General features: G+C 55.2%; 2 protein-coding genes across 3 annotated transcripts in view; both read left to right on the top strand.

The window, feature by feature from the left end:
- The window catches only part of LOC116820381 (glucose-6-phosphatase catalytic subunit 1-like), a 7368-nt gene extending 2476 nt beyond the window's left edge, over positions 1-4892 (top strand). Inside the window, exons 2-5 of the mRNA XM_032772801.1 lie at positions 834-943; positions 2109-2214; positions 2976-3091; positions 4381-4892. Coding sequence (XP_032628692.1) covers positions 834-943; positions 2109-2214; positions 2976-3091; positions 4381-4892 — 844 coding nt within the window. The remainder of the gene's footprint in view (positions 1-833; positions 944-2108; positions 2215-2975; positions 3092-4380) is intronic.
- Positions 4893-7831: 2939 nt separating this feature from the next.
- On the top strand, positions 7832-12137 carry LOC116820347 (glucose-6-phosphatase catalytic subunit 1-like). 2 transcript variants are annotated; one of them, XM_032772736.1, is made up of 5 exons: positions 7832-8049; positions 8821-8930; positions 9025-9093; positions 10661-10825; positions 11626-12137. In XM_032772736.1, exons 1-5 carry the CDS (start codon positions 7832-7834, stop codon positions 12135-12137), a joined length of 1074 nt encoding a protein of 357 aa, XP_032628627.1. The 2 variants fall into 2 exon arrangements, with proteins under 2 accessions (XP_032628627.1, XP_032628628.1); XM_032772737.1 differs by having other exon boundaries at positions 9025-9130; positions 10710-10825.
- The last annotated feature ends 858 nt before the right edge of the window (positions 12138-12995 follow it).

Raw genomic sequence — 12995 nt, 5'->3', positions numbered from 1 at the left:
AATGATGTAGCTATGTCAACCTAAATGTTAAATAGGCGTCAGTCGGCCCTGGTGACCAGTCTCATCTCTCAGCCCCTAACGCAGGTCTCTCCAGGTCAGGGCAGAGGCGTAGTAGCAGGGCAGTGTAGGGGGAAGCTTGCACTGCCAGCAAATAGCAGCCTGTCAGTGATCAGAGCTGTCAATCCAGCACTTTTTACCGGCAGGAAATTCACTTTAAACCTTTTAAAAACACCTGGTTCAAGCTGCTGTTCCCTTCCTGTCATGGTCATGGCAAGGCCCAGGCTGTGCAGGGCTTGGGTGGGCAGTACACGCCATCATACAGCAGCCCACCGGTGCATTTTCTGGGCAATTAGCGCTCATCTCAGGGGGCTTAAACCAGACACTGCCCATCTAGCCTCATGTCCTCCAGCATAGCCAAGATGTGCTATATTTGTCCCCCAAAATGCCATCATCTTGCTTAAACAAACCCCTGCCTGGCCTTGACCCAGCATCAGAGATTGCTGAATAAAATAAACACGCTGTTCAGGGAGGATAGAATGCTGGTTAGAGGTCTCGGGACTTCTAGAGCAAAGTGAGATAACGGTCAGAAGGCGAAGGATGGTTCCAGGAAAAGAGTAAGAGCCATGTGCAGAGTTCACTTCCCCTGAGAACAGACACTTTCTGATTAACCTGAAAAAATCCGCTTGGAATTGCACCCTTTCCTGGCTAATGAGCCCAGACCTGACTTTGGCACCACTTGGAGTCTGCTACGAATGAACCAGTTGTGCTGGCCAAGAGGAGGGGGGGTGGATGATGCCTGATTTGGCCATGTGACCCATTGCATTTCACTACAGGATTCTCTTTGGGCAGCGACCCTACTGGTGGGTCCGTGAGACTGACTACTATGGGAACACCTCCACCCCTGTGATCCAGCAGTTCCCTGTCACCTGTGAGACCGGGCCAGGTGAGCACCCCCCCCTCCCCAGGGTGCACATGTGGCACGCAGGAGAAGCCTGACAAATGCACAGCATGACACCATTCACTGCACCCACAAGCAACTGTTAACCTTTGGTTGTTAATGAATGTAACACCCCAAAGGGTGCTCGGTGTGCTGCACTCACAAGAGGAAGCAGGTTTCTGCCCCTAAGACCATATAATCAGAGGTCCATATGAGGACACCTGCATGTGCTGAGTAGCACTTTACCCCAGGAGTCATCCTGCTGAGTGATCACTGATTTCTACTGGGATTAAGGTCCTCAAATATCAGGTCTGCAAATGGGCATGAATTCAGGGTCTGAGTCGGTTCCCACACCGCACAGGCTCCATGCAGTGCTGGGAGACGGGGCAGCTTGTGTGCCTCATTGACCCAAGCAGCTGAGTCTCAGTTCGAAGGGTGAGACCTTCCCGAGGGCAGACCATGCTCCCAAGGGAGGTGGTGGGAGCTGCCCAGTAACAAGGCTGCACTGGCCCCCGGGCAGGAAATGGGCCGGCCGAGCGCTATGCCAGCTAACCGCCTGGCAGAGACATCTGGGTAGTCTGCACACTAGCAGTCTCAGCAGCCTCTCCCTGCCTTGAGCCTCCAGGCCTTTCCTGCGTCCCTAGAGGCCAGACTGGATTCCGATCCCTAGCTTGTAATTTTGGGGGCCAGAGTGACACAAAGATCAAAACCAAGCTGGGTTTTTTGGTGAGAAGAGCCCCCTTCTGGCTGCCCTCCCCCCACATGGTCTGGTTCCCACCTAACCTTTCACCAGGGCTGGGCTGTAACAGGACTGCTTGCTCCCGGCAGCTGTCTGTCTGTCCGCCTACCTGTTGGTCCGATTTATAACACAGTCACGTGCTCTTGCTCTCTGGCCCGTCCTGGAATGGACAAAATACAGGTAAAGGAGCAGCAGCCGACACCCAAGGGATCGGGGCTGAGACTGTGAAAGGGAGCGATGTCTAGTTACAGTCCTTGGGAAAGGCCCCGTAAAACATCAGCCCAGGAAGCCTGTAGCAGGCGGCCTGGGCTAGAACAGACGTGAGACGATTCCCTTCTGTGCATTCAAACCCTCTGGCAGACAGAAGCCAAAGTGGGAGGGGTTTTCTCTTCATGGAGCTCACTGCAGGCTTCTCCCATCTCTTCTCCACAGGCAGCCCCTCTGGCCATGCCATGGGCTCAGCTGGAGTGTACTACGTGATGGTGATGGCTCTGCTTAGCACCCTGCGTCGGCGCCGGAGATCCCCCTTCCAGCAGCAGTAAGGATCCAGCTCTGCACTTGCACTGGGTGCAGGGCCAAGGGGTGTCATTCAGGGCAGTGGCATTAGCTCTGGGCAAATGAGCTCCAGCTAACCCCAGCCGCGTGTGGCTCCTCTGGGCCCGGCCATGGCAGCCGACCATACTCTGATGCTAGACCAGCACAGCTCCCCGTTTGGGTTCTTCCCCGTCAGCCTCTGGCCGTGTCACTGTGCACATGGCATGTGCAGTCTGGAGCTGCACGGGGAGCGCCGCTGATGGGTTCAGACCCCAGCTTGGGATTGAGTCTCCCCCTGCAGCAATGCACTGGGACAGCCTGGTTCAGATCTGGCAGCTGCAGGCAGGGGTAGCTCTAGCTTTTTTGCCGCCCCAATCACGGCAGTCAGGCTGCCTTCGGCAGCTTGCCTGCATGAGGGCCGCCAGGCCTGTGGATTCAACGTACCTGCTGCCAAATTGCCACCGAATCTGTGGGACTGGTGGACCTCCCACAGGCAAGCTGCCGAAGGCTGCCTGACTGCCGCCCTCGCAGGGACCGGCAGGCTGCTCCCCGTGGCTTGCCGCCCCAGGCACGCACTTGGAGCGCTGGTGCCTGGAGCCACCACTGACTGCAGGACCAGGGCCTGGGTCTCCATCCCAGACACTGCTGCTGTGTCTGTCCTCCTGAAAGGTCCCACAAATCTTACTTATTGAGTAAATGGTTCATCACGTTCCCCCCACCAATCCCACAGCCCACTGACTGCTGTGTTCTCGCTGCTTGTTGCAGATGCCTGCGGGGGGCGCTGTGGATGTCATTCTGGGGGGTTCAGGTGTCTGTCAGTCTGTCCAGGATCTTCCTAGCAGCTCACTTCCCACACCAAGTCATCATAGGCGTCGTTTCAGGTGAGGTGCTGCTGCCCGGGCGGTTCCTTGGTTTGCTCCCCACACCGTGGGGTGGGGGGGGGGAAAGGGTGGGTGGGCTGGATGCAGCATGGCTCTGGGAAGTTTCCATGTTATTCCCTTGTAAGAAACCAAGTGCTTCTGTTGTCAGAGGTGGGAAAACAGGGTGCTGCCCAGCAGGTTTGCAGTCTGGCTCAGCAGGTGCGGGGTTAAAGCCCGCAGCCTCTGCTCAGAGTGACTGGCTGTGGTTCTTTGCCATGGAAGGGGCGCAGCGCTCTCTGGCGTTGCAGGGCAGCCCTGTCCTGGCCTGTGTTCACTCACTGCCTGGCTGGATGGGAGAGGGGCAGGGAGCGACAGAGAGAGCAGCCGGGTGGAGAGAGTCTGATTGGAACTGGGCAAGCACAGCAGAGGGATGAGGGGGCTGATGCAGCGGAAAGGGAGCAGGGGACCCTCTGAACCCCCCTTCTCCTTTGCCCAGGACTGGGCATGGGGGGACGAGGAGTTGACTCCTAATTATCTGGCTTCAGATAAACAGCTGAAAATGTGTCTGGCCCCAGGCCTGTGCCAGGCTTTTTGCTGGAATTTGGCCGAGCAGCTAACGACCCCAAAGCCTAACAGAGACGGGGTAGCCAGGATTCCTCGGTCCATCTCCCTCTGCTTCGTGCCTTTATTATCTATGTGCACTGCGGTAGTACTCCCCAGCTGAGACGCAGCCCTGCTGCGCTGCACAAACAGGAGAGCCAGTCCTCGCCCCAGAGAGATCACAGCCTATGGGCCCCTCTGGGAGCCCTGTGGTGACCCCTGGCCTCTGCTTGGGTTGAGGGGCTCGGAGTCTGGGCCTGCAGAAATAGGCCAAAGGAAAGAAGGGAGGATGGTTATGGCTCAGGGCATTGTCATGGGAACAGGAGCCTCATTCCTTATGGCCTTGCTGCTGCTCCCCACTGGATGCCAGACCTGTTTTCTGACATCCCCCCGTCATGCCCAGCGGCTCTGCAGCCAGGTCGGGAAGAAGGCCCAGGTCTGGGGGAAATGGGTGTTGCTGAGTCAGCAGAATTGTTCCTCCAGCAATTGTCTCCCAGGTGCCTTGGAAGGCCTTTAACCGTCTCTTCTCCCCACACTTCGCAAACAGGCCAGAGACTTGCTGTCACCGGGTAATGGCAGCAGGGCAGGGAAAGGGGAATAGTGTCTGTTGTGTGAAGGACGGGGTTGGGCTTTGGTACCTTGACTCCTTCCTGCATTGCTGACATGGACAGGTGCCAGAGTGCCGGCTTCACGTCTGTCTCCCTTATCAGGCATGGCAGTGGCTGAAGCTTTCCGGCACATCCCCTCCATCTATAATGCCAGTCTCCAGAGGTACCTGGGCACCACCCTCTTCCTGTTCAGCTTCGCCCTGGGGTTCTACCTGCTGCTGAAGGCTCTCGGTGTTGACCTGCTGTGGTCAGTGGAGAAAGCCAAGAGGTGGTGTGACCGGCCGGAGTGGATCCACATTGACACCACCCCCTTCGCCGGCCTCCTCAGGAACCTGGGCATCCTGTTTGGGCTGGGGCTGGCCCTCAACTCCCAGATGTACCTGGAGAGCTGCAAAGGGAAAATGGGCCAGCAGCTGCCCTTCCGCCTGAGCTGCATCGCGGCCTCGCTCCTCGTCCTGCACCTCTTCGACTCCTTCAAGCCTCCCACCAAGGTGGAGCTGCTGTTTTACATCCTGTCCTTCTGCAAGAGCGCGGCTGTGCCCGTGGCAGCTGGCGGTCTCATCCCCTACTGCGTCGCCTGGCTCGTCAGGAGGCAGGAGGAAAAGGTTTTATGAGAGAGAGCAGAGCTGCATGGGATTGGCTGCCTCTAGCTCCTAGCCCTGACAGCCAGGCCTGTGACTGCTCTCTGGTGCTCTATCACAGAGTGTGGCACTGGCTGGCTCTTCCGTGCCAGCTGCACAAACTACGTGGCCTTGAAAGATGCGGATAATTGTCTAGGAGACGGGAGTGGGTGATGAACCTGTTCTCAGTCTGGTGCGGAGCGGTTCTGGGAGGTGAGGGTTTGCTGTACACTGGGCCTTTGAGAAAAGCAGCATGGTTTGGTTTTAACCCTTGGCACCCTTCATGCAGTAGCAGGTGGTCCTGACCCCGGCATGGTCCTTGCACCCCCATGCACACAGCTATACACACATGCCTCTCTGCCATATGCTAAGCAGAAAGAAAAGGGAATTGTAGGAAATGTATAACCTGGGGCTCTCACTAAGGTGCTGAGCCATGTGACACAGACCCATGCAAAGCCTTAACTCCGTGTACAGCGAGTGAAAGGCGATTGGCTTTCGCAGTCACCATGGTGTCCCAGTTCTGTGGCTTTGTTCTCAGGGCTTTTACACCAGCATAAACCTGGAGTAACACCATGATGAATCTGACCCTTCCAGCTTGTGCAAATAACGCGTCACCTTTTTGAAACCAGTGCCCCTTCTGTGTATCCCAGCATGCATTGGGCTTGTGCTGTAACCCTGGAGCAAGATATTTACATTTGGATTTGCATGAGATACAAGCTGTAGCGTTTGCTTCCTAGGAGCTCTCAGCTGGTGTTGGCAGCTGTTTCATGCAGCCCTTGATACCAGGTTTCATGAGTGTCTCCCTGCCCTCACCAGCAGACACACGAGATCTCAGACCTGCTGGGAAATATCCAACCCTGAGGATCATATCACAAAACTCCTGCCCACTTGGGCACAGGTCTTCCTGATCACTTGTGGGCATGAAAGTTCCTGCCAGAGCAGAGAACTTACCAATGTATGGTTTCTTTTCAATCTGTTACTGGCTTGAGATTTCTTTGCCTGAGTTACTCAGACCTAAGAGTTCTAAAAGAGACAGTAAGTGGTAAGATCTCTGCTCAACTGGAACAGTGAGATGTGAATGGGAGGGGAGAGAACATGTTTATTTTTTCTGTTATCTCCTGTTACTTCTCCAGCAAAGTGTCACGAGTTGATGGCATGCACAGCCCTGACCCCCACTCTGATCCTGCTGCGTCACAGACTGCCCCTCCCTGCCACTTATTGAGCTGTTTTCCTGTTTGCTGGTAACCAATGCAGGGACTGGTGTGGGAATCCTGAGTGTGCCAGGGGCCGTTGCTGTCTTGCTTGTTTACACTCACGAAAGCTCACACTCCAAAACGTCTGTTAGTCTATAAGGTGCCACAGGATTCTCTGCTGCTTTTACAGATCCAGACTAACACTGCTACCCCTCTGATACTTGCTTGTTTACGCTGGCTCTTTCTTTCCCCGTGACCGGGTTGAGGTTTCTCTTCTTGGGTTGTTAGTTTCTGTATTTCCCACACAGTTTTGGGGATTAAATATATCTCACGAATCACATTGTTTGGGAGATTCCTTTTTCCTCGGCTTTTTACCATCAAAGATGTACTCTTTTGCCTCGTGCCTTTACACAGATCCTTCCACAAATCACCTACTGAGGCCTAATGTTTCTGCAGCTGGGATCACAAGCATCTGGCTTGCCTCAGCCTAGTAGAAAAAGTGCAGCTGGAGAAGACATCTCTGTGGTTTTGGTGCATGTTGTGTTCCCTCATCTCGATGGAGCACACATCTGTACAACCAGGAATACTCTGGGTGCTCAACAACGATCTGTATCAGCTGCCTCCCAACTAGGGAAAAGCAAAGAAGGGAGACATGGATGGAGTTACACTTGGATCATTCCCTTTTTTCTCAGTGGACACTGGGCTGCACACGTTCTGTGCACATGTCCTTTAATGGGAATCCTAGATTACATGACACACTTCACAGAGCAACGCTGGATATAAACTTTCAGCCAGCTGGTGATCTCAGGTACACACTGGGCAAATCCAGAGCAAACACTTAGTTCCAGTGGAGTCATACTAGATTTACACTGGTAGAACTGAGGTCAGAAGTTGGCCCAGTATGCATCTTCTGCCTCATGTTGACACCTTCTGTGGGAGGCACATTTTCTGTGCAAACTGGGACTGTAAGAGACCAGGGTTTGGGCTCACCTTTGCAGCAGCAATAAACTGGACTTGAACTCAGCCACCTCCCTCAGCCCAGAGGTGTGAGTGCTACCAGCTGACGCATCTTGACCTGGAGAAGGTCTAAAGGGTGAAGCAGGGCACAGCTGCATTTCTAACACTGGGAAATCTGCATTTGACCTGTCAAACAAATGAATAAATACAAGTAAAACAACCTGCTTTACCCAAAGCCCAACTACAGCTTTAGGATAGCCAGTGTAACTCCACTGAAGTTGATGGAGCTATGCCCAGTTATTCCAGTTGAGGATTTGACCCGTAAAATGCATTTAGTCTGAACAATCAGTAACAGATTTCAGAGAAATGGGACAGATTCATGCCCTACTGGTGTCTGTTTTCTAGACCGTCATTCTCCTGGAGAGGCAGGTTAACATCCAACCAAACCTGTTTTTGTTTTTAAAACAGTGACACCAGATTAGCTTGTTGTAGCTTTTGTGCAATTCTCTGTGTTATTCCCCAGCTTTCAGCCCTTTCCCCTAGTGAGAACCAGAAGTAACCAGAGGGAAACTCTGAAATGAGGGATATTGATTCCTGGGGATGATGGTACAGGCAGTTTGCTCCAGAATTCTGGCTCTGTCAATAGTTTTTGGCTGGGGTGGCTCAGGATCAAAGGTTGCATGTGTCATAAAAGATTTGAGGCTGGCAGGGTATAAGAGGCAGCAGAGTTCACAAAGCTGTCAGTGCAAACAACGGGATCCAGAGACACAACCAGGTGCCATAATGGACCTGCTGCACAGTGCTGGAGTGCAGGTGGTGCAGTACCTGCAGGAGAACTACCAGGGCTCCCAGGACTGGTTCCTCTTCATCTCCTTTGCTGCCGACCTCAGAAACACCTTCTTCATCCTCTTCCCCATCTGGTTCTACCTCTGTGAGGCGGTGGGCGTCAAGCTGATCTGGGTAGCCGTGATCGGGGACTGGCTCAACCTGGTCTTTAAGTGGTGAGTGCGGATTCCGAAAAGCAGCTGTGGAGTGCTTCAATTTGGGTCTGATGTAGCCTCTCTGAGGGGAAGGCTGGGTTTGGGATTGAGGAACAGGGTTGGACGTCAAGACACTTGGGCTCTGTCCCTGAGGCTGCCACTGACTAGCTCTGTGACCTTGAGCAAGTCACTTTACCGCTCCATCCTCGGCTTCCCCCTCAGCAAACTGGGGCACAGGTTTCGTGAAGTTCAATTAATGTGGGGCAAGCACTGTGAGTTCTTATGGTAAAGGGCTGCGCTGATGCAAATTGCTGGTGCAATTATATTTGGCTATCAGCTGGGAAGGGCAATTTCCAAAACCCGCAGGCTTGTGCTTCACTGAGCTCTGCAGCAGCCCCCCTCTCTTCACATGGGCACAGATGTGGGAACAATGGGGCCCCTACAGGGAACATATGGAGACTCTTTGTCTACTCACAGCACAGAGGACCTAGATGCTTCTCCCGGTGTCTGTCCACAGCTTGGATTCATCTGCAACCATCTGTCCTGTTGCTGCGGCCCAGGGGCTGCAACAAAAAGCAGAGGCTGGTGCTGAATTAATAAGTGAGCTGAAAAGGCAAGAAGAGTAAATCGTGGCAGTTATGGAGCCAGCACTTTGCACCTACGGAGTCCTCCCGACAGCCCTCAGGATAGGGCAGCCAGTGCTCCGCCGCCCCCGGGAATCTGCTCTGCAAGTGGGTATGTGACATGCCCCAGGCCACGCACTGGCACTGTCATTTTCTCCTTTCGCTACAGGATCCTCTTTGGGCAGAGACCCTACTGGTGGGTCCATGAGACCGATTACTATGGCAATGCCTCCACCCCTGTGATCCAGCAGTTCCCCCTCACCTGTGAGACTGGCCCAGGTGAGGTTCCCGCTATTGCGCCCCTCAGATTCACTGCAACTTCCTCCCTGGCTTCTCTCCCTTCTAACTGAGCGGGACTGGATCTTCTCCGCAGGAAGCCCCTCAGGCCACGCCATGGGTTCTGCTGGAGTCTACTACGTCATGGTGACTGCCCTGCTGCCCTGCATCCAGGGCACCTGGCACGGATCCTGTGCAGCCAGGTGAGCAGTGCCTTGTGGCTTGGGCCTGGCTCTGTGTTCGTCAGGACGGGACAGGTTTTTACTGCCCATGATTTGATGCCTGTAACAGGGTGACTGTCCCCTTAAGGGGAACATGGGTCAGTCAAACCCTGCTCCATAGTATGTCCCTTTAGAGTTCCTGGGACTCTGGGAGCAAAGGAGGACAAAGGGAAGGGCATAAGTAGGTGTTGGGACTTTGGAGAGAGGGAGACGGAGGAACAGTTAGTGCTTGGGGAAAACCCAGGCTACTGTTTCTTTAAGGGTCCAGGACCTGGTAGTGCAGGGTGGGACAGGTCCCTTCTCCCAGCCAGCTGGGAGGAGCTCTGGGAAGGAGGGTGCTGCCTCCTCCCTCATCACAGGGGAGACACCAGCAAGGTAAGGAGCCTGCTTGCTGCTCTCTCCCAGCCCAGGTGGTGAAAGGACTAAGTGCAGAGGGGCCAGCTGGGGGAAGCAGCTTGAAGGCTGTAACTGACCAGGAGGCTGTGGGAGGAGGAGGGTGCAGGGGCTGGACTTGCAGGCCTAAAGAAGAGCTTAGCACTTTTGAAGAGAGGTAAGAAATCAAGCTCCACGACAGAGGCTCCTGGGGTCTGGGCGTCAGTACGGAGAACCCAGAGGGAGCCGAGCTGGCGGGGCCATCCCAGGCCACAAGGGGGGTGTTCTTCAATGGCCCCTACCCACAATCCGTTTGGGTGAGTGAGCTGAGTCAGCTGGTTCCACCTGCTGCTGCAGCCCTGGGGAGGGGATCGTTTCACCCTGCTGAGGAGGGTCCCACGGGTGATAAGGCAAAATGGAGGATTACTAATGGAATTGTGGGTAAATGCCCCCCGGTCAGCATGAATTCCTGCCCCCCAGATTCTTCCCGTGTTATGTCTGTGACTGGGAGATACATGAGAAGTGGGACGTGCGAAGCCCCCAAGAGCTGGAGCGAAAGGAAAATCCTGGGGCTTTTCGCACCTGGAACAACAGTGCCCATTGCTGCATCACAGCTAGTTACCGCACAGCAACTGGCATCAGCATCAGTGGGATCTAGTGGCTCAGAGCTGAGTCGAGCCCAGCACAGGGGAGGTGACTCTTAGCTGGCAGCAGATCTGTGGGGGTCCAATCAGCCAGCCCTGGGGAAAGCCCTTTTGCCTGAGCTGCTGCAGCATGCAGGAGGCACCAGGCATTGGAAAGGCTTTCGCTCGCTGGTTCGGTTGCCCTAACTCTGGCCCAGGGGTGCTGGAACAGTTTGCATAGTGCAGGTGCTGAGAGCCATTTTCCCAACCTGCAAACCCGGGATATAATGGAAACCACTTCAAGCCAGGGGGTGCAGCCACACCCCAGCACCCCCAGTTCTAGCACCCATGGCTGGGCCTCGTGGCAGACACTTTTAGGCCATAGACTCGGTCTCATTTTCTAGCTAGCAAGATGGGCACTCGTGCTGGCATGGTCGCTCCTGCACAGCTAGAGAGCAGTCAGTCAGCCAGTGCGCAGGCTCCTGTCACTCACAGGCCGCTTGTGGCTTTATTAAAGTGCTTTTGCCCTGTGTGCCCACGACCTTCCTGGCTGGCTGTCTCTGCAGGTGCCTCCGCAGCCTCCTATGGCTTGTGTTCTTGGCCGTGCAGGTCTGTGTCTGCTTGTCCCGAGTCTTCCTAGCTGCTCACTTCCCCCATCAGGTGATCGCAGGTGTCATCTCAGGTGAGTGTCAAAGCTGCCTCCCCTGTCACATCACCCGCCAGCTCTCCAGGGCCCAGTGACCAGGGAGACGATATTGAGCCCTAGATAGCCTTCCTCCTGCTTGGGGGAGAAGTATATCCTCAGTTCTGGGATCACCATGTACTCAAAATACAATGGCAAAGTGCAGGGCTTTGTGATCGTCTTTCCCCAGGTACCCACGTCTGGAGTGTGGAGAAGCAAACACATGGCGTAGTGGGCTCGACCTCCCCTTGCATGGCTAATGCCATCATTCAGTGCTGACATGATGTCACTGCTTTGCATGGTGCTTGAGAGAGAGAGAGAGCATACACCAGGGTCACGTGCTAACCAGCAGGCGCCTGCTGGCCCGTTGCACGGGAGGGAGGGTCCCAGTTCTTTGCACACCCGGTTGTTAGTAGTCACTTTGGGTGACCTGGGGCTGTCAGTACACGTGCCTAGCACCTGGTACCAGGAGCGGGTTCCTGCTCCTTCCCCAAGGCCTCTCTACACTGAGTCCACCCACTATATTTTGCAGCTAGGCCTGTTTGCTGCTCACTGAGGGTACGTCCACACTACAGTGAGACACCTGTGGCTGGCCCAGGACCGCTGACTCCAATTCGTGGGGCTCAGGCTAAGGGGCTGTTTAATTGCAGTGTAGACGTTTGGGCTCCAGCTGCAGTCTCAGCTCTGGGACCCTCGCACCATGCAGGATCCTAGAGCGTGGGCACCAGCCCCAGTCCAAACGTTGATACACTACAGAAACTGCAGTGTGGACGGACCTACAGAGACTTTTCTGCCCCTAGGAATGGTAGTAGCAGAAGCATTTGACCACATCCACTCCATCTACAACGCCAGTCTCCGGAGGTACCTGGGCACCACCCTCTTCCTGTTCAGCTTCGCCCTGGGGTTCTACCTGCTGCTGAAGGCTCTCGGTGTTGACCTGCTGTGGACCCTGGAGAAAGCCAAGAGGTGGTGTGACCGGCCGGAGTGGATCCACATTGAAACCACCCCCTTCGCCGGCCTCCTTAGGAACCTGGGCATCCTGTTTGGGCTGGGGCTGGCCCTCAACTCCCAGATGTACCTGGAGAGCTGCAAAGGGAAAATGGGCCAGCAGCTGCCCTTCCGCTTGAGCTGCATCGCGGCCTCGCTCCTCGTCCTGCACCTCTTCGACTCCTTCGACCTCCCCACAGACAGAGAGCTACTGTTCTACGTCCTGTCCTTCTGCAAGAGCGCCGCTGCCCACCTGTGTGCTGTGCCACTCATCCCCTACTGTGTTGCCCAGGTGCTCAGGAGGGGCGACAAGAAGATCCTGTAGCTGACCTGCAAACTTGCAGCGTAGCTGCCAAGCCAGGCTGCTCTTCAGGGCAGGGGAATGTGCTCTGCAGGGCTCCCCATTCCCTTTCCCACCACAGTAACAGGTCTCCTGGCACCACGGACCTCACAGCTCTGGGTTACGTGATCAGCTCACTCACACGGCTCAGTGCCGTGGAGTGGAAGGGGAAGTTCACTGTCTCCTGTCAGTGAAAGGAAGCGAGTGACTATCACACACCTCAGTGCTGGCACAGGGTGAAATGTAATGGGGTTCTCATTCGGCCACAGCTCCTGGCCCAGCCCAGGCTGGCACAAATGGTAACCTCTGCTCCAGAGAGTGAGCGGATAACGGGGCACTCAGGAACGCTGTCCCAGCCGAGGGGGAGGTGTCCCACACAAAATTCGGTTCTAGGCCACATTGTCACCTTCTTACACCACGATGTACCAAATGCTCTCCAGAGCGGGGAGCAGTCGGCACCTTCCAATCTCATGGCTCAGTCCCCTCTTGGCCAGTGCGTTTGGATAGGGACACACTGAACAACAACGCTGTCAGTCAACTCAGCCCCAGCAGAGAGTGTCCATGGGCTCCTAGGGCGGGAAAGCTGCGCTGAGGATGCAAGGAGTGCCGCGGACGTGGGTGTGTCTGTGTGCGTTACCAGGGCTGTTACAGCTGGGCGGCACCCATGGGACCCAGGCTGAGGGACAGGAGCTAGTTGTGAAATGCCTTTGGCAATAAATTAGTAAATCCCACTCAGCCTTTCCCACCCTCAGGCCATCTTACTGATGGGGCAACCTCTGCTCATTGCCCCTGTGGGCCCTCCAGACATGCAGGGACCCAGAGCCTCCAAGAGAGTCCACGAAT

Source organism: Chelonoidis abingdonii, chromosome 21 (genome assembly GCF_003597395.2).
Source record: "Chelonoidis abingdonii isolate Lonesome George chromosome 21, CheloAbing_2.0, whole genome shotgun sequence".
Taxonomy (NCBI): Eukaryota; Metazoa; Chordata; order Testudines; family Testudinidae; genus Chelonoidis; species Chelonoidis abingdonii.
The sequence above is the reverse complement of the archived record's forward strand: the minus strand, read 5'-3'. Positions and strand labels throughout refer to the sequence as shown.

What these genes read in the sequence shown, in the direction of transcription:
- LOC116820347 (XM_032772736.1), top strand. Translation starts at nt 7,832, where the DNA reads ATGGACCTGCTGCACAGTGCTGGAGTGCAGGTGGTGCAGTACCTGCAG. An exon ending in CACCTGTGAGACTGGCCCAG is followed by an intron (nt 8,931 to 9,024) that starts GTGAGGTTCCCG and finishes TCTTCTCCGCAG; the next exon opens with GAAGCCCCTCAGGCCACGCC. An exon ending in GGTGACTGCCCTGCTGCCCT is followed by an intron (nt 9,094 to 10,660) that starts GCATCCAGGGCA and finishes GCTTTATTAAAG; the next exon opens with TGCTTTTGCCCTGTGTGCCC.